This window comes from Triticum urartu, chromosome 1A (genome assembly GCF_056163025.1).
Source record: "Triticum urartu cultivar PI428250 chromosome 1A, HENAU_Tu73, whole genome shotgun sequence".
NCBI classification, from domain to species: Eukaryota; Viridiplantae; Streptophyta; class Magnoliopsida; order Poales; family Poaceae; genus Triticum; species Triticum urartu.
The window spans coordinates 557287961-557311213 of record NC_141873.1 but is presented as its reverse complement, the minus strand read 5'-3'; the positions used below and the strand labels follow the sequence as shown (position 1 = coordinate 557311213).

Here is a 23253-nt window from a genome sequence, read left to right as displayed (position 1 = left end):
CTGCTTTGGAGGCATGCCGTCTTTTTCGTGCAATCGTTGCAGGTCCTCCCGTGCCTCGGGTGTATCTTTTGTCTTCCCATACACGCCCAAGAAGCCTAGCAGGTTCACACAAAGGTTCTCCGTCACGTGCATCACGTTGATTGAAGAGCGGACCTCTAGGTCTTTCCAGTAGGGTAGGTCCCAAAATATAGATTTCTTCTTCCACATGGGTGTGTGTCCCTTAGTGTCATTCGGAACAGCTAGTCCGTCGGGACCCTTTCCAAAGATTACGTGTAAATCATTGACCATAGCAAGTACGTGATCACCGGTACGCATGGCGGGCTTCTTCCGGTGATCTGCCTCGCCTTTGAAATGCTTGCCTTTCTTTCGACATTGATGGTTGGTCGGAAGAAATCGACGATGGCCCAGGTACACATTCTTCCTGCATTTGTCCAGGTATATACTTTCAGTGTCATCTAAACAGTGCGTGCATGCGTGGTATCCTTTGTTTGTTTGTCATGAAAGGTTACTGAGAGCGGGCCAATCGTTGATGGTCACGAACAGCAACGCCTTTAGGTTAAATTCCTCCTGTCTGTGCTCATCCCACATACGTACACTGTTTCCATTCCATAGCTGTAAAAGTTCTTCAACTAATGGCCTTAGGTACACATCAATGTCGTTGCCGGGTTGCTTAGGGCCTTGGATGAGAACTGGCATCATAATACACTTCCGCTTCATGCACATCCAAGGAGGAAGGTTATACATACATAGAGTCATGGGCCAGGTGCTGTGATTGCTGCTTTGCTCCCCGAAAGTATTAATGCCATTCGCGCTTAAAGCAAACCATACGTTCCTTGGGTCCTTTGCAAACTCATCCCAGTACTTTCTCTCGATTCTTCTCCACTGCGACCCGTCAGCGGGTGCTCTCAACTTCCCGTCTTTCTTGCGGTCCTCACTGTGCCATCACATCAACTTGGCATGCTCTCCGTTTCTGAACAGACGTTTCAACCGTGGTATTATAGGAGCATACCACATCACCTTCGCAGGAACCCTCTTCCTGGGGGGCTCGCCGTCAACATCACCAGGGTCATCTCGTCTGATCTTATACCACAATGCGCCGCATACCGGGCATGCGTTCAGATCCTTGTATGCACTGCAGTAGAGGATGCAGTCATTAGGGCATGCATGTATCTTCTCCACCTCCAATCCTAGAGGGCATACGACCTTCTTTGCTGCGTATGTACTGTCGGGCAATTCGTTATCCTTTGGAAGCTTCTTCTTCAATATTTTCAGTAGCTTCTCAAATCCTTTGTCAGGCACAGCATTCTCTGCCTTCCACTACAGCAATTCCAGTACGGTACCGAGCTTTGTGTTGCCATCTTCGCAGTTGGGGTACAACCCTTTTTTGTGATCCTCTAACATGCGATCGAACTTCAACTTCTCCTTTTGACTTTTGCATTGCGTCCTTGCATCGACAATGACCCGGCGGAGATCATCATCATCGGGCACATCGTCTGGTTCCTCTTGATCTTCAGCAGCTTCACCGTTGCAGCATCATTGGGCACATCGTCTGGTTCCTCTTGATCTTCACCAGCTCCCCCCGTTGCAGCTTCACCGTATTCAGGGGGCACATAGTTGTCATCGTACTCTTCTTCTTCTCCGTCTTCCATCATAACCCCTATTTCTCCGTGCCTCGTCCAAACATTATAGTGTGGCATGAAACCCTTGTAAAGCAGGTGGGAGTGAAGGATTTTCCGGTTAGAGTAAGACATCATATTCCCACATTCAGTGCATGGACAACACATAAAACCATTCTGCTTGTTTGCCTCAGCCGCATCGAGAAACTCATGCACGCCCTTAATGTACTCGGAGGTGTGTCTGTCACCGTACATCCATTGCTGGTTCATCTGCGTGCATTATATATAATTAAGTGTCCAAATTAATAGAAGTTCATCATCACATTAAAACCAAAGTACATACATAGTTCTCATCTAACAACATATAGCTCTCCAGAGCATCTAATTAATTAAAGCATACATTGAAACTATGTAAAACATTTCAATGCGAAAACAAATGCAATCATAATCGTAACCAAGGTAACAATTGATCCAACAGCATAATGATACCAAGCCTCAGTATGAATGGCATATTTTCTAATCTTTATCATCTTCAAGCGCATTGCATCCATCTTGATCTTGTGATCATCGATGACATCCGCAACATGCAACTCCAATATCATCTTCTCCTCATTTTTTTTATTTTTTCCTTCAAGAAATTGTTTTCTTCTTCAACTAAATTTAACCTCTCGACAATAGGGTCGGTTGGAATTTCTGGTTCACATACATCCTAGATAAGTAAAATCTATGTCACGTTGGTCGGCATAATTTTCATAAACAATAAATGAACCAATAGTTATAAAGATAATATATATACCACATCAGAATCACAGACAGGACGAGGGCCGACGGGGGCGAATACCAAAACCATCGCACTATATAAGATGAAATAATAAAAGTAAGAAAATAATACAAGTATCGATGTAAACATACAAGTAAGAATATTTTTTCCTTTCAGAAAGAAGAAAAGAACAAGAGGCTCACCACGGTGGTGCCGGCTTTGAGCTCGGCATGGGTGATCGACGGCTATGAAGACGGGGATGGGGCGTGACGGACCGCTAAACCTAGACAAATATTGAGGAAAATGGAGAGGAGAAAGCTTAAGTAGTGTGGCTCGGGCATTCCATCGAACACCTTGTGTGCATAGGAGGTGAGCTAGAGCACCACCAAGCCCTCTCTCCTTCGGCCGGAAAAAACAGAGCAGTGTGCTCTGCTCTTACGCGAGGGGGTATATATAGGCACCTCATTGGTCCCGGTTGGTGGCATGAACCAAGACTAAAGGGGAGCCTTTGGTCCCGGTTCAAGCCACCAACTGGGACCAATGGTGGTGGGCTAGGAGCGAGGCCCATTGGTCCCGGTTCGTCCCACCAACCGGGACCAAAAGGTCCAGACGAACCGGGACCAATGGCCCACGTGGCCCGGCCGGCCCCCTGGGCTCACGAACCGGGTCCAATGCCCCCATTGGTCCCGGTTCTGGACTGAACCGGGACTAATGGGCTGACCCGGCCTGGACCTTTGCCCCCTTTTCTACTAGTGTAAAAGCAAGGATAGATCTAGGTATTGCGATCTTTGGTAGGCAATTCTTCAATGAGGCATCTACCATCCTTAGGAATTTCTTTATTTTTATTAATTATCAAAATTTTAGGCACAAGATTGAAAAATTCATTTGTAACAAATGGTTCCTTAATGATAGCAAAAAGATTGGGATGAATACTTATAGATTTGAGATCCGCAGTTTCCTTACTAGAAGATTCACCCTTATTTTTAGGAACATACATAAGCTTGGCAATTTTAGTGGGAGGACTTGGAGTATTCTTTACGGAAGAAAAAGCGGTTCCCAAGTTGGTAATAATACCCTCAAGTTTATCGATTCTAGTGGAATCCTGATTTATTTTCTCATTAACTATAGGTTCCTTTTCTTTAATATTTTTCAAGATGAATCCTACTTTAGATCCATATTGAGTGATTTGGTTGTGGATCTTTTTATCCAAATTTTCAATTAACTCTATAGTAGCAACCTTATTCTCAGTAATTTCAAGTCTTTGCATTACATGCTCCAAGGTTAACGTAGTTCCATTAACCAAAAAAGGTGGTGAGCCAAACAAATCTATCATAGCATTATAACAATCAAAAGTATGGCTACCCAAGAAGTTCCCTCCGGTAATGGTATCAAGGATATATCTGTACCAAGGAGTAGCGCCTACATAAAAATTGCGAAGAAGAACGGAAGCATATTGCTTCCTGGTAGATCTATTTTGAGCATTGCAAATTCTATACCAAGCGTCTTTTAGATTTTCTCCCTCCCTTTGCTTAAAATTTATAACTTCATTCTCGGGAGACAACGGAGAAGATAAGGGACTAGCCATAACGACAAGCAAACGGAAAAGAGGCGAACGGGAAAGAGAGGGAGGATAGAGAGAGAGGGCGAATAAAACGGCAAGGGTGAAGTGGGGGAGAGGAAAACGAGACGCAAATGGCAAATAATGTAATGCGGGAGATAAGGGTTTGTGATGGGTACTTGGTATGTTTGACGTTTGCGTAGACCCTCCCGGCAATGGCGCCAGAAATCCTTCTTCCTACCTCTTGAGCACTGCGTTGGTTTTCCCTTGAAGAGGAAAGGGTGATGCAGCAAAGTAGCGTAAGTATTTCCCTCAGTTTTTGAGAACCAAGGTATCAATCCAGTGAGAGGCTACGCGCGAGTCCCTCGCACCTACACAAAACAAATAAATCCTCGCAACCAACGCGATAAGGGCTTGTCAATCCCTACACGGTCACTTACGAGAGTGAGATCTGATAGATATGATAAGATAATATTTTTGGTATTTTTATGATAAAGATGCAATGTAAAATAAAAGGCAATGAAAATAAATAAGTGTTCGAAGATTAATATGATGAAGATAGACTCGGGGGCCATAGGTTTCACTAGTGGCTTCTCTCAAGAGTATAAGTATTTTATGGTGGGTGAACGAATTACCGTTGAGCATTTGACAGAATTGAGCATAGTTATGAGAATATATAGGTATGATCATGTATATAGGCATCACGTCCAAGACAAGTAGACCCACTCCTGCCTGCATCTACTACTATTACTCCACACATCGACCGCTATCAAGCATGCATCTAGAGTATTATGTTCATAAGAACAGAGTAACGCCTTAAGCAAGATGACATGATGTAGAGGGATAAATTCATGCAATATGATAAAAACCCATCTTGTTATCCTTGATGGCAACAATACAATACGTGCCTTGCTGCCCCTACTGTCACTGGGAAAGGACACCGCAAGATTGAACCCAAAGCTAAGCACTTATCCCATTGCAAGTAAGATCAATCTAGTAGGCCAAACCAAACTGATAATTTGAAGAGACTTGCAAAGATAACCAATCATACATAAAAGAATTCAGAGAAGATTCAAATATTGTTCATAGATAAACTTGATCATAGACCCACAATTCATCGGTCTCAACAACACCGCAAAATAAGATTACATCGAATAGATCTCCACAAGAGAGGGGGAGAACTTTGTATTGAGATCCAAAAAGAGAGAAGAAGCCATCTAGCTAATAACTATGGACCCGAAGGTCTGAGGTAAACTACTCACAATTCATTGAAAGGGCTATGGTGTTGATGTAGAAGCCCTCCGTGATCGATGCCCCCTCCGGCGGAGCTCCGGAACAGGCCCCAAGATGGGATCTCATGGATACAGAAAGTTACGGTGATGGAATTAGGGTTTTGGCTCTGTATCTGATCGTTTGGGGGTACGTAGGTATATATAGGAGGAAGAAGTTCGTCGGTGTAGCAACAGGGGGCCCACGAGGGTGTAGGGCACACCTGGGGGGGTAAGCGCGGCCCCTACCTCATGGCCTCCCTGTTGGTTGCTTGACGTAGGGTCCAAGCCTCCTGGATCTTGTTCGTTCCAAAAATCACGTTCCCGAAGGTTTCATTCCGTTTGGACTCCGTTTAATATTCCTTTTTCTTCGAAACCCTATAATAGGAAAAAAACAACAATTCTGGGCTAGGCCTCTGGTTAATAGGTTAGTCCCAAAATAATATAGAAGTGTATAATAAAGCCCAATAATGTCCAAAACAGTAGATAATATAGCATGGAGGAATCAAAAATTATAGATAGGTTGGAGACGTATCAACCACCGCCCCACCCTGAACCCTAAGATAGATAGTGGGGTACCTCTTCGGCCAGCCCCCCTTCCCGCCGCGGCTGGTTCTTCCTTAACTCCGGCGAGCCCGCCCCACCCCTGAAAATCGACTGACCCAAAAGTCGATTCAGTCGACTGAAGTGTAGCCAAATCGGAGCAGCATCGCAAGCAAGAGCAAGAGTAAGAGCAGCTGCGCGATAAAGAGCAAGATTAAGAGCAGCAGCGCGAGCAAGAGCAAGATGAAGAGCAATAGCTAGAGCAGACCAGGCAGAGGACCGAGAGCAAGAGCAGAGCAAGCGAGAGCTAAAGCAGCAGTAACTCCTACTGATGTGGACGTCGCTGCCGAGGGAGCGACGCCGTGGAGGAAGTGGCCGGCGATGTCGCCGTGGATGGAGCCGCGCCATGTCGGCTCGGGACCGAGTGCCGGCAGCATCGTGAGATCGAATCAAGAAGAAAATGCGATGATTAGTGTACAACCTCTTTGTTGGCGCCGATTAGGCCTCAGTTTCATCCAAGGAAACGGTGATTATACTGCTCTTCTAGTGGTGCAAGTGAAGACGGCGGTGTGGGAATGGAGATGGCGCGAAAGACGAGGGGAACGTCGGGGCAGCTCCTTGGAGATGAAGGACGGGTAGGCTGAACTGGCGGGACAACGAGATCGACGACGGATCCTCATCCGGTATGGTGGATGAGGGATGTCGAAGTGTTGTTGTGGACGAAGTCGTCGGGGAAGAGGCTCCGGCTAAGTGGTGTACGAAGGAGGGTGTGGGGCTCCATGCCGGGCGGGCGGGTTGTCGCTCGGGGCGTCGCCATCGCCCCATCACATGCGCTGCCGATGCGCGGATCGGATTGGACCGGACTGGATGCGACGTGGAGCCAAAGCATCGTCCTCCGATCAGAAATGAGGGACTGTGCAACGCAATGGCACACGGACGATGGGGATCGCCTACCTTAGCTTGCGTCGTGAACAAAGCCGATGCATGCGTCAATGTTGAGCTCATGAGGTGAGCAAAATTGTGGTGTGCCATACAGGTCTTGGCGTTATCAATCCGTTTCTTGAGCTTTGACCTGCGCTGAAAACCATGGGCGACCTCGCCGCCTAGCTACTACTCTCTCCATTTTCTTTTTAGTTTGCATATAAAATTTGGTCAAAATCAAACTTTATAGAAAAAATATCAACATGTACAATACTAAAGGTATATGGTATGAAGATTAATTTCATGATTCATCTAACAATATTGATTTCATACTGTTAATCTTGATTTTTTTTTTCTATAAACTTAGTCAAAGTTAACAAAGTTTGACTTTGACCAAATCTTATATGCAGACTAAAAATGTCCACGGTCACCTACCAGTTGGTCTTGTCACATTTATTACGTGGATAAGCAGTGCTCCCTCGAGTAGGGTGTTTTCAGTTTTAAAACATTTTGGAAAATAAATTGTACATATTTGCATGTAAAATTTCACAAAGAAATACCTTGAATTGCCAGCTGCACACGACCAAATTCATGGACTTGAAGAATGAACAATGCATGTGCTGTAAAGCCATATATTTGATTTTTTTGTAGCTCCCATATTTCATCATGAAAATTTATGCACATATACATTATGTCTCTACTCCTACCATTACCAAATTCATGGAGTAGGTGTGTGTGTGTGCGCTTTAAAAAAACTTTGAAACATAAAAGTATGAATTAAAAAAAAAGTAAACTCAACGAGCTCATCCTTCATTCAGCGTTTGCGCTGCTCCCTCCATTTATCCATACAAGGCCACCCCAAGTACTCTATTTCCATACTTCAGCCTAGTATCCCATTAACTAATTGAGCAACCATTTTTCTTACTCAATAAGATGGAGGAAAGTTTTTGTTTCTGTTTCATAAAGAATCAAATGATAAGAGCGAGGTTCTGGTAATGGTAGGACTAAGGTAAAGTGAAAATGGGTTTTTGCTTGTGTATGCTTTATGGCACTGAAATATTCCGATCGCTCAAAACATACAAATAGAACAACAATGTACTCCCTCTGTTCCCTTATACAAGTCAACAAACTCAAATTACAGGTACCAAGGCAAGGTAAAGTTTAATGGCTGCTTTGCAAGGCCGCAAACTCAAATTATAGATGCAAAATGCATTTTTCATAGTGGCCTTGTATAAGGGAATGGAGAGAGTATATAGATACAATAGGCAAGTAAGAACATATTGCATCTAGTTCTATGGACTAATTTGCAAAAGCCACCACAATCACGTCAGTGAACACCCTCCCCAACAGGAACATTTTTCACAATGGTGGCGGTGTCATCTTTTTCATCCCGTCGGCGGACATCTGACCAGTTCCATTCCGGAATAATTTTCAGCAGATGCTTCACTCCTGGACAGACATGAGGGGCATGTTTTTTAGGCCTATGCGTTGGAGCTTCATTGTCATAGGCATTTGTTCGCAATCTTCACTCTCGAGAAGTGTGCTGTCCCAGTGCAGTTTAGATGTACATTAATCTTTAGTATATAATAAGAAGGCAAGGAATAGGGACGCGGAGAAATTGATTACGAGCTGGAGTAATCTCGGTATATGTACTACAGAATATAGAATCTTGATGCGTTTTGTGGGATAGCTGGGCACGGTGTCAGGAGCATCAGACAGCGTGGAAATGAGAAGGAAATTGAGAAAATCTCCTGGACGGTGGACCTGAAGTGCTTGTCTATTCAGGCCGTGGAGATCGGACGTCAGATCCGTGGCTCGACACGTGAGCGAATTTCTGGTCCGTGATTCATGCGTGCTAACGACGTCATTGGGATGCAATAAATGGAGACGTGGGTTAGGTGGGTCGAGCTGCCTCATGCCTCAACCATTTACGAGTCTACTCTGGTATTATCGAGAGCGTCTCGGTGGCGGCGGCTCCATCACTTAGGGTTGCGGTGAGGCGGCTCCGGCGGCTCCATCCCTTAGTCTGGAGGTGAGGTGACTCTGGCGGACTTGGAGTTCTTGATGCAGCTGGTGAACAGGCGCGACTCTTGCCCCTTGTGACTGCTTCATCGGCCCTATATTGATTTGATTTGTAGTTCTTGCAAGATCTGAGTTTTCTCTGCCGTGGATGTGTCCGAACAGTAGAATGCCGATAGAGGAAGCGAATGACTACGATATACCAATGGAGCCTCTTCGATATCCCCTTCTGTCGATGCCTGGCGGGGAGTTGCCGGTGGCGAGTGCATCAAGTGTAGATGTGCTCATGTGCTCGCCAACTGCTGTAGGAACAGGCGAGGGTGCAGACAGGCCACAAGCCTCTGAACACTCGATAGAACAAGTTGATCCACAGGCTCCGGGATGGACGCGCAGGTATGCTCGGCTGCATAACCACGTATACATTGCCTGAATTTCTGGGTCAGTGCAGTTGTTGAAACTAGATTCAGCACAGGGATGCATCTTGTTGTTCCATATGGGACAACTAGTTCAGATACAATAAAACATAACAGACAGTTCATGGGGCATGGGGATCGGTACTGGTAGAGTAAATTGTATGTATTCAAATGAGATACGGGGCATTAGTAATATGTGTGTAAACTGTATGAATTGTAATGAGTTGAATTCTGTTAGATTGAGCTGCTATTAGTGGGTCATATATGAATGTAAGTATGAATCCATTAAGATGAGAATGGGAAAATTGTATAAATTGAGATGAGATGACTTCTGGTATATTGAAGTGCTATTAATTGGTAATAATGAATCTAATTATGACTTCATTAATATGCTGATGGAAAAAACAGGGTCCGGATTGGAGCTGCTGCACCAGGTCGTGCCCCAAACCCGGACAGGATGACAGCACTGGAAAAATCCGTCTGCCTCTTTGCAGAAGCACCCAGTGAGAATGTCATTGTGCCAAAAATAGGCGTCAGCTTCGACACAGTTGGGGAGGCATATGATTTTTACAATTTGTACTCCTGGGAGAAAGGATTTGGAATCAGATATGGGAAGAGCCGACTCAATGTCAACAGGACGAAGTGCATGCAAGAGATAGTCTGCGGCTGTGCGGTATGATTTCCATTGCTCATTGCTGGTGCTTGTTGCTCTAAGTTTTATGTTTTCCTTACGAAGTGTGTGATAAGATTTTTCACATGAAAAATGTACTAGGGTAAACCAATCGTGGAGAATACTCGTTCCTGCAGATGTGAATGTCCTGCTTTAGTTAGGCTGCTGCGGTCAAAGGATAATGGGTGGTATATAGGAGAGCTCCGCGACGAGCACAACCACTCACTGTCGTCGACATATGGGCAGACATTGCACTGGCCATCCCACAAACATATCGACCTATACAGCAGAGATTTGGTGAAGCAGCTGAGGGAGAATAATGTCAACATGTCGAAAGTTTATAACATCATAGGGAGCTTCTTTGGTAAGATGGAGAATGTTTCGTTCATGAAAAGAGCACTGCGGAACTTGTGTGGTAAGATTGGTCGTGACCAGGCAGAGGATGATGTCCGGAAGACAATGGAGGTGTTCCAAGAGCTAGGTGCGAAGGATCAACAATTCACATATAGAGTGCAAGCAGACAAAGAGGGGAGGATTAGTACTCTCATGTGGGCTAATGGGAACAACAGGCTACAGTACACTTTCTTCGGTGACGTGGTGACGTTTGATACAACTTACCCGACCAACTTGTATGACATTCCATTTGGGCTTTTTGTTGGGGTGAACAATCACTTTTAGAGCATTATACTAGCCGGTGTTTTGGTAAGGGATGAGAAGGTCGAAACCTTTGAATGGGTTTTCTCAGAATTTGTGAGGATGATGGGTGGCAAGGCTCCACAAACAATTCTGATAGGTAAAAAAACTTTGGAATTTATAATGCAATAGCTACCCCGAGGATCTCTAACATACTTGGTACCCCTGTGTTTTGCAGGCAAAATCGTGCAATGGAGGTTGCTATACGGAATGTGATGCCAAGCACAGCGCACCGGTGGTGCAAGTGGCATGTACTGAAGAAGGAAAAGGAGTCATTGGGTCGGTTGTACTCGAAGAAGAGTGATTTCCATGCAGAATTTCACAAGGTTGTTAATCACATGTTGACAATTGATGAGTTTGAAGAGGCATGGAAGTTCCTAATAGATAAGTATAACCTGAAGTCACATGAGTACATGACCAACCTGTATGATATCCGGCACAAATGGGCAAAACCTTATTTCAAAGGTGTGTTCTGCGCCAAAATGACTAGTACTCAGAGGAGTGAGAGCGCAAACCATATGCTGAAGAACTACATACCCCCTGGGTGCCCAATGCACATGTTTGTGCGGAAATACACGGTGTTGCAATTCGACAGGGAAGCGGAGGAAAATTATGAAGAAAAATGAACCAGAATTGTAAGCTACTGTTGTAGGATCGAAAGTATGTCTAGAGGGGGGGTGATTAGACTACTTGACCAAATAAAAACTTAACCTTTTCCCAATGTTAGTTCTTGGCAGATTTTAGCTATTTTAGGACAAGTCAAGCAATCATCACATAATTCAAGCAAGCATGCAAAGAGTATATTGGCAGCGGAAAGTAAAGCATGCAACTTGCAAGAATATAAAGGGAAGGGTTTGGAGAATTCAAACGCTATTGGAGACACGGATGTTTTTCCCGTGGTTCGGATAGGTGGTACTATCCTACACCACGTTGATGGAGACTTCAACCCACGAAGGGTAACGGTTGCGCGAGTCCACACAGGGCTCCACCCAAGGGCAACGGTTGCGCGAGTCCACGAAGGGTCCACGGAGAAGCAACCACCCACAAAGGGTCCACGAAGAAGCAACCTTGTCTATCCCACCATGGCCATCGCCCACGAAGGACTTGCCTCACTAGCGGTAGATCTTCACGAAGTAGGCGATCTCCTTGCCCTTACAAACTCCTTGGTTCAACTCCACAATCTTGTCGGAGGCTCCCAAGTGACACCTAGCCAATCTAGGAGACACCACTCTCCAAGAAGTAACAAATGGTGTGTAGGTAATGAACTCCTTGCTCTTGTGCTTCAAATGATAGTCTCCCCAACACTCAACTCTCTCTCATAGGATTTGGATTTGGTGGAAAGAAGATTTGAGTGGAAAGCAACTTGGGGAAAGCTAGAGATCAAGATTCATATGGTAGGAATGGAATATCTTAATCTCAACACATGAGTAGGTGGTTTTCTCACAGAACATATGAGTAGGAATGATGTGTGTGTTCTGATGGCTCTCTCATCGAATGAGAAGGAGGTGGAGGGGTATATATAGCCTCCACATAAAATCCAACCGTTACACAGTTTTCCAATCTCGGTGGGACCGAATAAATAAACTCGGTCTGACCGAAGTAGTAAACCTAGTGACTGTTAGGAATTTCGGTGGGACTGACATGCAACTCGGTAGGACCGATTCGGTTAGGGTTTGGGCATAACGTAATCTCGGTGAGACCGATTACACAAACTATCGAGTTTGGTAATTAGCTAACCAGAGAGTTGGTCAGGCAAACTCGGTGGGACCGATTTGCTCTTTCGGTGAGACCGAGTGGAACTCGGTGAGACCGAAAAGTTACAAAGGGGAAACACTGAGTTTACGTTGCAATCTTGGTGGGACCGATTCGCTCTTTCGGTGGGACCGAAAAGTTACGAAAGGGAAACAGAGAGTTTGCAACCCCATCTCGGTGGGACCGAGATCCTTATCGGTAGGACCGAATTGCTAGGGTTTGGCAGTGGCTAATGACAATTGAAACTCGGTGGCGCCGGATAGGAAAAATCGGTAGGACCGAGTTTGGCTTAGAGTTTAGGTCATATGTGGATGTGGGAAAGTAGTTGAGGGTTTTGGAGCATATCATTAAGCACATGAAGCAAGAGGCTCATTAAGCAATACCTCATCCCTCCTTAATAGTATTGGCTTTTCCTATGGACTCAATGTGATCTTGGATCACTAAAATATAAGACGAAGAGTCTTGAGCTTTTGAGCTTGAGCCAATCCTTTGTCCTTAGCATTTTGAAGGTTCCACTTTCACATTCATGACATGCCAATCATTGAGCTTTCCTGAAATAATCATTTTGGAATAGCATTAGCTCAATGAGCTATATGTTGTTATGAATTACCAAAACCACCTAGGGATAGTTGCACTTTCAATATGTCGACGGGAAGGGCACAAGCGAACTACATGTCCTGATCACGGGGATGTGCCGAAGCAGCCCCGGAGGTCTGGAAGATGCAAGAACTGTGGCGTTGAAGGGCACCGCAGGAATAACTGCCACAAAGCGGCTGAGCTGAGGATGAATATATGAGCGTATGAGCCTTTGTAGAATGTTAATCTAGATGTCGTTCTGTACGCTTATTTAGTGATGTACCCAAAATGTTTATGCGTTGTGTTACTGAACTTCTCTGAATAATAGCTGCTTGCATCTACATTGTCTCTGGCTGTATTTGTTTGCTTTATCTGCGTTGTGTTACTGACAATATTTGCTAGCGAAAATGTTATTTACTGAATGAAGATTTCTAGTATTGTGAGTTAAAATTACTGCTGGCCATAAACCGTAGTGCATAATTGATGGATCTGTATCGGTGTGGTATGGTACATATATAAATTGTAAGTGTAATTAATGGAGCACCAGCATGGCCATGGTTTTATGGTTGTACCAGCCTAGCTGCTGGGCGCCATTGCTGTTCAAAATTTGAATGAGTTGGGCGGGATCGCGTCCGGGAGGCTATACATAAAGGGGAGGTGCCTAATGCAATGCAGCGGAGGAATGACCTCCTTTGAGCAAGTAGAATGAGATAGGCGGCCATATGGATCAGAATGGTTTATCCATCTCTGCAATGAGCAACTCTAAGGATTGCTCTTTTGCCTGGGTCGTTCTCGTTCAGGTAAATCTAAGTTTATTGATATAGGATTGATGAACCAGTACCTCATCGGTAGATACTCATGGCTTCTGCATTTTCAGGAAGATGCAGAATCAGATCCTTCGGTGAATCAAGTAGCAAAATGCCAGATCAGCGAAGCTGACGGTTCAGTTGTTTCTTCGCTGTCGGAGAAATTAAGCAATCTGCAATCTAATTCATTGGATCAAGCTTGCACCCATACTTACTGATTAGTACTACATATTATGATATGAAGGTAGAGGATGCAGGCTTAGAGACGAATGCCTGTGAGGTAGCAGTCATGCAAATCGCTGTGGAAAATGCAAATGATCCGGAAGCTGGTTCGACGGTGGTCAACACTTCATATGCAGACTGCGGAGGATGGATCGAGGAGGCTTCAGTACCAGTGATGGAGGAGGATGTTGTTGAAGAGAGCACCGTGTCGCTTTCCAAGAGACATAGGATTATGCGGGGATCTGTAGTAAGCCAATTGTAACAGGGTTTCAGTGCAGGCAAAGACGTCTTTACCGTCTTCAGTAGTGGTATGCATTTTAGATCATGTGTGGTGATCAAGTTATATTAAATGTTGAGTGGAGCTGAATCACCTCGGTGTGGTGTTAGAACTGTGGGATTAAGAAATAAACAAGTCGTAACCGTGGTTGTTATTTCGATTGCGATAGTTAGTGATTAAGTAATTACTAGGATGTACTTGCACATGAGTTAATTAAAGACTAAATCTTAGTTGGGAGTGGTGGTCCTTCGCTGCCGGCGCATAGAAAAATGGCATGCTTGCTCGTGCATGGACGCATTATGCATGATGATCAGTGATATTATACTCGCTGGCACATGGGCCATGGATGCACATGCATGCACAAACGATAAGTTTAGTGTCGCAAGTACTGTATTATATTGCCTGGTCTCCCGGTCCGTCCATGTGCATGCAAGCAGTGCTGAGAAAAATGTGAACACGGAGTAGTACTATATTAGCTGGTGTAATGTTCCATGCATGTAGTCAATAGGAGTGTGGGGGGGAGCTGACTGAAAAACATCCCTTGGAATTGTCCTCTTCCGCTTTTCGTGCTAGCCCCCCAGTAGGAAACTTTCTTTTAAATGGGGTACGTCCAGTGCGCGTGTTGGTCCCGAAATATCTATGCAGCACTGCATAGATCCTCCCCACTTTCTACCAAAAGGTAATTATGACGGGGAAAGGGCGCACGGGTGTGTGATCCCATGAATAGTACATATTGGAACGAGGGGGCATATTGATAAAAACTGACACGTGTCCGGCACCGCACGTAAATAACCCATACAGGTGTGGCTGTAAAAAAATCATGAATTTGTGTGCGGGTCGTCTATGCGGACGGCAGAGTTCGCGCCTATGGAATCCAAAACCATGTGGTGGCTACCGATATACAACAATAGATATACAATGTGGGGCGCAGTAAAAGCCTTCTTGAGTACAGTGGCTGAAACACTGTGTGTGTGTGGGGGGGGGGGGGGGGGGGGGGGTGGGGGGCGGCTATGGGTTTAGCCCCGTCTGTGTTCTTCCACAGTGCTCACTTCCCCCAATGCATACAGTACGCCAGTATCCCCTTTGAAACTTTGCAAGGCTCCAAGCTGCAGACCCCAGATCTGAGCTTCTGCGCCGGACGCGGCGAGCTGTCTCTCTGGTAAGATCTGGACCGCTTTGAGAATACATTTTATTGTGATGGCTGTCTTGCTCTGGTCTCCAAGTTCTTGCTGTTTTTGCTCCCGCCGGAGCGATGAATCTGTCGGACGACCTGTGATATGGTTTTCTGGTATTTCTCGGTCGGATGCTTGGTCGATCTAGCTTTGCATGCTTCCTTACGTAGCTCCCGCCACAAGTCGTAGTCATGCAGTTGCATGTGATTTTTTTTGTTGCAGAAGTATAGCGACCACACCTCAAACAGTCTGATCTCTGTACTCCGGTGTTATCCCTGGATCAGTAATGCTGACACCACACAGTACTCAGAGGATTTATAACATAGTTGCAATCACACACTTATTACATCGAGTGTCTCAAGAGAGAACTTATTACAATAAATATGGCTTAAGGTCATCTAATAACGATAACAGCGGAAGGCTTGGAAGATAAGTGAGTCCATCAACTCCAACGGCATCACTGAGTATAGAACCACGACCTAAAACTCCTTAATCATCGTCTGAAAAGTCTGCAACATTAACGTTGCAGCCTGAAACGGGTCAGCACATGGAATATGCTGGCAAGGTAACACATAGAGAGTAATGGAATGAAACAGTTGTACTATATGCATATTTGGCTGGTGGAAAGCTCTATGGTTACGGTTTTGCGTAAAGCCAATTTTTCCCCACTACAAAGGAATAAATTTATGGGTTTAGCCCCGTCTGTGTTCTTCCACAGTGCTCACTTCCCCCAATGCATACAGTACGCCAGTATCCCCTTTGAAACTTTGCAAGGCTCCAAGCTGCAGACCCCAGATCTGAGCTTCTGCGCCGGACGCGGCGAGCTGTCTCTCTGGTAAGATCTGGACCGCTTTGAGAATACATTTTATTGTGATGGCTGTCTTGCTCTGGTCTCCAAGTTCTTGCTGTTTTTGCTCCCGCCGGAGCGATGAATCTGTCGGACGACCTGTGATATGGTTTTCTGGTATTTCTCGGTCGGATGCTTGGTCGATCTAGCTTTGCATGCTTCCTTACGTAGCTCCCGCCACAAGTCGTAGTCATGCAGTTGCATGTGATTTTTTTTGTTGCAGAAGTATAGCGACCACACCTCAAACAGTCTGATCTCTGTACTCCGGTGTTATCCCTGGATCAGTAATGCTGACACCACACAGTACTCAGAGGATTTATAACATAGTTGCAATCACACACTTATTACATCGAGTGTCTCAAGAGAGAACTTATTACAATAAATATGGCTTAAGGTCATCTAATAACGATAACAGCGGAAGGCTTGGAAGATAAGTGAGTCCATCAACTCCAACGGCATCACTGAGGATAGAACCACGACCTAAAACTCCTTAATCATCGTCTGAAAAGTCTGCAACATTAACGTTGCAGCCTGAAACGGGTCAGCACATGGAATATGCTGGCAAGGTAACACATAGAGAGTAATGGAATGAAACAGTTGTACTATATGCATATTTGGCTGGTGGAAAGCTCTATGGTTACGGTTTTGCGTAAAGCCAATTTTTCCCTACTACAAAGGAATAAATTTATTTAACTATCATGGTAGTTGTTAAACATTGAGAATGGTTGACAGCATTCTCAATCCGAATTAAGCATCATCATTACAAAACCCAACAAAATTAATTTAGAGTAACATGTTGAGATTCACATGATAATCTAGGTAGTGGATACTCAAGATGTCCATAACCGGGGACACGGCTAATCATGATTAGTTTATTACACTCTGCAGAGGTTTGCGCACTTTTCCCCACAAGACTCGATCGCCTCCGTTTGGTTTCTCGCACTACATGGTGTTTGAGAAGACGGATGACCGAGACACAGTCTTTCAGAAGCGCTAGCACCTTACGATGGATAGATCGTTACACATACTTTCCCCTACATCTGCTAGTCTACCCTGTAAGAGTTCGCACGACTTAATTAACTATGCCAGAGCCCATAATGGCTTGTGGCTGCACACGGAAATTTCTAGTATGAATAATCTCATGATCCCTTTGAGGCTGGGTGGCGGTCCAAAAGAAACAGGCAATCCTGGAATACCCAGGTACCTCAATCCACCCATATGTGTGTTTAAGTTGCCACCTTAAATAAACCATTAATTAACAGATTCACATCTGTCATGAATATCAGTCACCAAATCCACGTCTACTAGCATAGCATAGCATAATGGCAAGCGTAGAAGTAACTCCCAAAGGTTTGATAATAAAACAGGTAATAGGTACTACTTCAACTACTTCCCATCTGACAATTTAATTAGATCCTAATCATGCAATGTGTGAGGATTGATCTAATGTAATAAAACTGGGTAGTAGAAAAGGTATGATCAAAGTGTTACTTGCCTTGCTGATGATCCGCGAAACCTAGAGATTCGAAGTAACAGGCGGCGCACTCCGGGTATTCTATCGCAGACAAACAAACAAGCATACAATAAGTACTCATCTAATGCATAGGTAAAAGTCAAATAAGAGATCTAACCAGAAAGTTCAACTTAAGAACTCCGGTTTGCAAAAAGAATAAAATCAAACAAAGCAACGAAAGTCAAACGGCGAAAGAAAACAACTTCGTTCTACTAATCTGGATTTAAGGCAATTTTTACAGTAGTAAAAACTTGTTTAAGTTGGTTAAACGGATAGAGGGTTTCAAGACGAAACTCCAGGCGCTTGAATCGCCTGATTCCGATAAACGAGCGAAAAGTTATACTAAAACGAAAATCGGATCAGAAATCGCGATTAGAAAAATCGCGGATTTAATCCGAGAAAAAGAAAAACGAAGAACGTTCGCTAGAACGAACGAACGGACGAACGCTCGCTAATTAAATAAATGGGAAAAACCGATCTATTTAAAAAACCGAAACTAAAAAAATTGTCGAAAAACCGACGGAAAAACCGAACGGTTTTTCGAAAAAAACGAACGATTTTTCGAAAAAAACGACGCGCGGATTTCAAGGCGAGGCGAACCTCGGGCGGCGGGTCGGCGGCGGCGGCGTCCGACTCCGGCGACGGCGCGGCGGGGCGGCGGCGGCGGCGCGGCGGCGGGTCGGCGGCGGCTCGGGCGGGGCTGGGGCTAGGGTTTCGGCCCTGGGTGGGCCGGCTTATAAAGGCTAGTCAGGCCGGAGTCATAGTCGGACACGGCCCGTAGGTCGGTGCAAATTTTTTTTAAATAATTACTCGCAGAAGAAAAATAAAAAGAAATACTAAACGGACTCCAAAAATCCCGAAATAAATTTTTCCGGACTTCTAAAATCAAGCCGCATAGGGTGAACATTTATTTGGGGCCTAAATGCAATTTTGAAAAACGCACATTTTTCCTAAATTCAAATAAAATAACGAAAAACTCCGAAATAAAATCTTATTTGATTTTATTATTAAATCCTCAATATTTCTTTATTTTGAGAAAGTCATTTTATTCCCTCTCTCATATTTTTGTAATAGAAATAATTGATGATAAAATAATTTAAATCAAATGATCCTATTCTCAAAATTTGAGAAAACTCAAATATGAAAATAAAGAATTTCCCAACTCTCTCCGTGGGTCCTTGAGTTGCGTAGAAATTTCTAGGATCAAACCAAAGGTAAAATAAAATATGATATGCAATGATGATCTAATGTATAACATTCCAAATTGAAAATTTGGGATGTTACAAACCTACCCCCCTTAAGATGAATCTCGCCCTCGAGATTCGGGTTGGCTAGAAAATAGGTGAGGGTGGTCATTGAGCAAATCTTCCTCTCGTTCCCAGGTGGCTTCATCCTCCGTGTGATGGCTCCACTGAACTTTGCAAAACTTGATAACCTTGCTGCGAGTGACTCGGCTGGCAAACTCGAGAATCTTAATTTTTTTATCCTCATAGGTCAAATCGTTATCCAACTGGATTGCTTCCAATGGCACTGTGTCTCTCAAGGGTATGTCAGCCATCTCCGCGTGGCACTTCTTCAACTGAGAAACATGGAACACATCATGAACTCCTGACAATCCTTCGGGCAATTCCAACTTGTAGGCCACTTCTCCCATACGCTCCAAAACTCGATATGGTCCTACAAATCATGGCTCTAACTTTCCTTTAACTCCAAAACGCTTTGTTCCCCGAAGTGGTGATACTCGAAGATAAGCTCTATCTCTGACTTCATAAACTGTCTCCTTGCGTTTAGAATCTACATAACTCTTCTGCCTGGACTGGGCTATCTTGAGCCTATCGCGAATCAATTTCACCTTCTGTTCAGACTCCTTAATCAAGTCATGTCCAAACAACTGGCGATCTCCAACTTCATCCCATGACAACAGTGTCCTGCACCTCCTTCCATACAGGGCTTCGAAAGGGGCCATCTTTAAACTGGTTTGGTAACTGTTGTTGTAAGAGAATTCCGCATATGGAAAATTGTCGTCCCAACTAGATCCATAATCTAGCGCACAAGCTCTCAGTATATCCTCCAAAATTTGGTTGACTCTCTCGGTCTGTCCATCTGTGTGTGGATGAAAAGCTGTACTGAATTCTAGCCTGGTACCCAAAGTTTCGTGCAACTGCTTCCAGAACTTTGAGGTAAACTGGGTTCCTCTATCTGATACAATACTCCTCGGAACTCCATGTAAGCATACAATCCTGGTCATGTATATCTTTGCCAAGTTAGCACTGGTGTAAGTGGTCTTTACCGGGATGAAATGAGCTACTTTCGTCAACCGATCGACTACAACCCAAATCGAGTCATAGCCTGAACGAGTCCTGGGTAATCCCGTGATAAAGTCCATGCCTAACTTATCCCACTTCCATTCGGGTATCGGAAATGGCTGTAGCAATCCTGCTGGCTTCTGATGCTCTGCCTTTACCCTCTGACACACATCACAAACTGCTACATACTCCGCAATATCTTTCTTCATTCCGGTCCACCAGAAAATATCCTTCAAATCCAAATACATCTTGGTATTTCCTGGGTGAATCGAATACGGTGAATCATGTGCCTCTTGCAGAATCAACTTCCTGATCTCCGGGTCATTGGGCACATAAACACGGTCTTCAAACCAAAGGGTGTCGTGCTCATCCTCACGAAATCCTTTAACCTTTCCTTCACTTATTTTCTCCTTTATAGAGGCAATCTCCTTGTCAGTCTTCTGAGCTTCTCTGATTCTATCCATCAAAGTTGACTGAATCTCCAATGCTGCTACATAGCCTCTCGGAACTATTTCCAAACATAGGTCATGAAGATTTTCTGCTAACTCCATTAGTATTTCTCCCATCATTAGTGTATTGACATGGCTCTTACGGCTCAATGCGTCAACTACTACATTAGCCTTTCCGGGATGGTAATGCAATCTCATATCATAATCCTTGATGAGCTCCAACCATCTTCTTTGTTTGAGGTTTAACTCCTTCTGTGTGAAGATGTATTTCAAACTCTTATGATCCGTGTACACCTCACAATGGTTTCCAATGAGGAAATGTCTCCATGTTTTCAATGCATGCACTACGGCTGCTAACTCCAAATCATGCGTAGCATAATTCAACTCATGAGGCTTAAGCTGTCTTGAGGCATATGAAACAACTCTCCCTTCCTGCATAAGCACTGCTCCAAGTCCTTGACATGAAGCATCGCAATACACCTCATAGTCCTTGGTCTGATCTGGCAAAATCAACACTGGTGAAGTAACCAAGCGTTTCTTCAACTCCTGGAAACTAGCCTCACATTCCTCGGTCCATTTGAACTTGGTATCCTTCTTTAATAACTCCGTCATAGACTTCGCAATCTTTGAGAAATTCTCAATAAATCTCCGGTAGTATCCCGCGAGTCCAAAAAAACTCCCTATCTCTCCAACTGTGGTTGGTGCTTCCCACTTGGTCACGGTATCAACTTTAGTGGGATCTACTGCTATACCTTCTCCGGATATAATGTGTTCGAGGAATCCTACTTCCTTCAACCAAAACTCACATTTGCTGAACTTGGCATACAACTGATGTTCTCTGAGCTTCTCAAGTACCAATCGCAAATGTTCCTTATGCTCCTCTTCATTCTTCGAGTAAACTAGGATATCATCGATGAACACCACGACGAACTTATCCAAGAACTCCATAAACACTTTGTTCATCATGTTCATAAAATAGGCAGGTGCGTTAGTCAGACCAAATGACATAACGGTATACTCGTACAGCCCATATCTGGTGGTAAAAGATGTCTTAGGAATATCATGTTCTCGAATCTTCAACTGGTGGTATCCTGATCGCAGATCGATGTTGGAAAATACCTTAGCTCCTTGCAATCGATCAAACAGATCATTGATCATGGGTAGTGGGTACTTGTTCTTGATGGTTACTTCATTCAATCCTCGATAATCAACAACCATCCTTAACGATCCATCCTTCTTCTCCACTAGAAGTACTGGCGATCCCCAAGGCGAAGAACTTGGGCGAATATATCCCTTATCCAGTAAATCCTTAATCCGCTTCTTAATTTCCACCAAATCCTTTGCAGGCATCCTGTATGGTCTCTTAGATATTGGCCCTGTGACTGGCAATAGCTCAATCAAAAACTCAATATCTCTATCCGGTGGCATGCCTGGCAACTCTTCTAGAAATACTTCAGGGAAATCCCTTACCACTGGTACTTCCTCCTGCACAACTCCTGTTAAACAATTTACTTGAGTCCCTTTTGGCACATGCCGGGATACATACTTGATCCTTCTCCCTTCTGGGGTGGTAAGCAAGATTGACTTACTGGCGCAATCGATGTTTCCTCCATACATCGACAGCCAATCCATACCCAGAATTACATCCAATCCTTGTGATTCCAAAATGATCAAATTCGAGGGAAACACATGCCTACCTATACTCAATGGCACTTGAAAACATCCTTGACTGGCCATATACTCCGCTCCCGGTGAGCTTACTAGCATAGGTGTTCTAAGAACCTTAGTGGGCAAGTTATACTTATCCACAAATCCCCTTGATATGTATGAATGCGATGCACCAGTATCAAAAAGAACGAGTGCAACAAATGACTTAACCAAAAACTTACCGATTACGGCATCCGGCTGCTCTTCAACCTCCTCCATGTTAACGTGGTTCACCTGTCCCCTGTTGAAAGGGTTTGGCTTCTTCCCAGAACTTCCATTTCCATTTTGGCCTTCAGGACATTCATTGGCATAATGTCCGGTCTTCTGACACTTAAAGCAAGTGACTTGGCTCAGGTCCTTCTTGGCTGGGGTTGATGGGTTGGTGCGATTCTGGCCGTTGCTTCCTCCATTGCCATTACCATTCTTGGTGCCATTGTGATTGTGCGAGCTACCTCCTCCATGCGTATGCTGAAAATGTCCTCCCGATCTAGGGGTAAAACGTGGCTTCTGCTGAGCTGCTGAATTGTACTTCCCTTGTCCATACTTCCTCTTGCGATTCTCAATTTGCTGCTGCTTGCCTTCAATCATAAGAGCATGGTCTACCAACTCCTGGTAGTTGTTGAAGGTTGCTACCATCAACTGCATGCTCAACTCATCATTCAGTCCTTCCAGAAACTTCTCCTGCTTAGCTGCATCCGTAGCAACGTCATCTGGGGCATAACGTGCTAACTTACTAAAGTCCTCCACATAATGGCCAACTGTCCGTCCTCCCTGGCACAAGTTGCGAAACTCACGCTTCTTCACGGCCATAGCTCCTGCTGAAACATGGGCAATACGAAAGGCCTGCTGAAACTGGTCCCATGTGACAGTGTCGACAGGGAAAGTGGCTGTGAAATTCTCCCACGATGATGCTGCGGGTCCTTCAAGCTGATGTGCGGCAAACTTCACCTTCTCCGCATCTGTGCATCCTGCTGTGGTCAACTCTCTAGCTGTCTTGCGGAGCCAATCATCTGCTACAATCGGCTCGGTGCTACTGGAAAACACCGGCGGATTCAGCCTAAGAAAACGGGCTAAGTGATCAACAGGTGCTGGTGGTGGTGGCTTGTTGTTGTTGTTCCCCTGATTCTGATTCTGGACTAGCAACTGCATCAATGTGTTCTGCTGC

The 23253-nt window shown here is 44.6% G+C and overlaps 1 protein-coding gene and 1 pseudogene across 2 annotated transcripts; both read left to right on the top strand.

Moving 5' to 3' along the window:
* Positions 1-8594: 8594 nt before the first annotated feature.
* On the top strand, positions 8595-10593 carry LOC125532307 (putative protein FAR1-RELATED SEQUENCE 10; annotated as a pseudogene). The gene is made up of 3 exons (XR_015613969.1): positions 8595-9078; positions 9507-9771; positions 9871-10593. The product of XR_015613969.1 is annotated as a putative protein FAR1-RELATED SEQUENCE 10 (transcript).
* Positions 10594-10652: 59 nt separating this feature from the next.
* Positions 10653-11087, top strand: LOC147992663 (protein FAR1-RELATED SEQUENCE 5-like). Its single transcript, XM_087539100.1, has one exon. The coding sequence runs from the start codon at positions 10653-10655 to the stop codon at positions 11085-11087; it is 435 nt and encodes a 144-aa protein (XP_087395226.1).
* Positions 11088-23253: the final 12166 nt, after the last annotated feature.

What these genes read in the sequence shown, in the direction of transcription:
- LOC147992663 (XM_087539100.1), top strand. Translation starts at nt 10,653, where the DNA reads ATGGAGGTTGCTATACGGAATGTGATGCCAAGCACAGCGCACCGGTGG.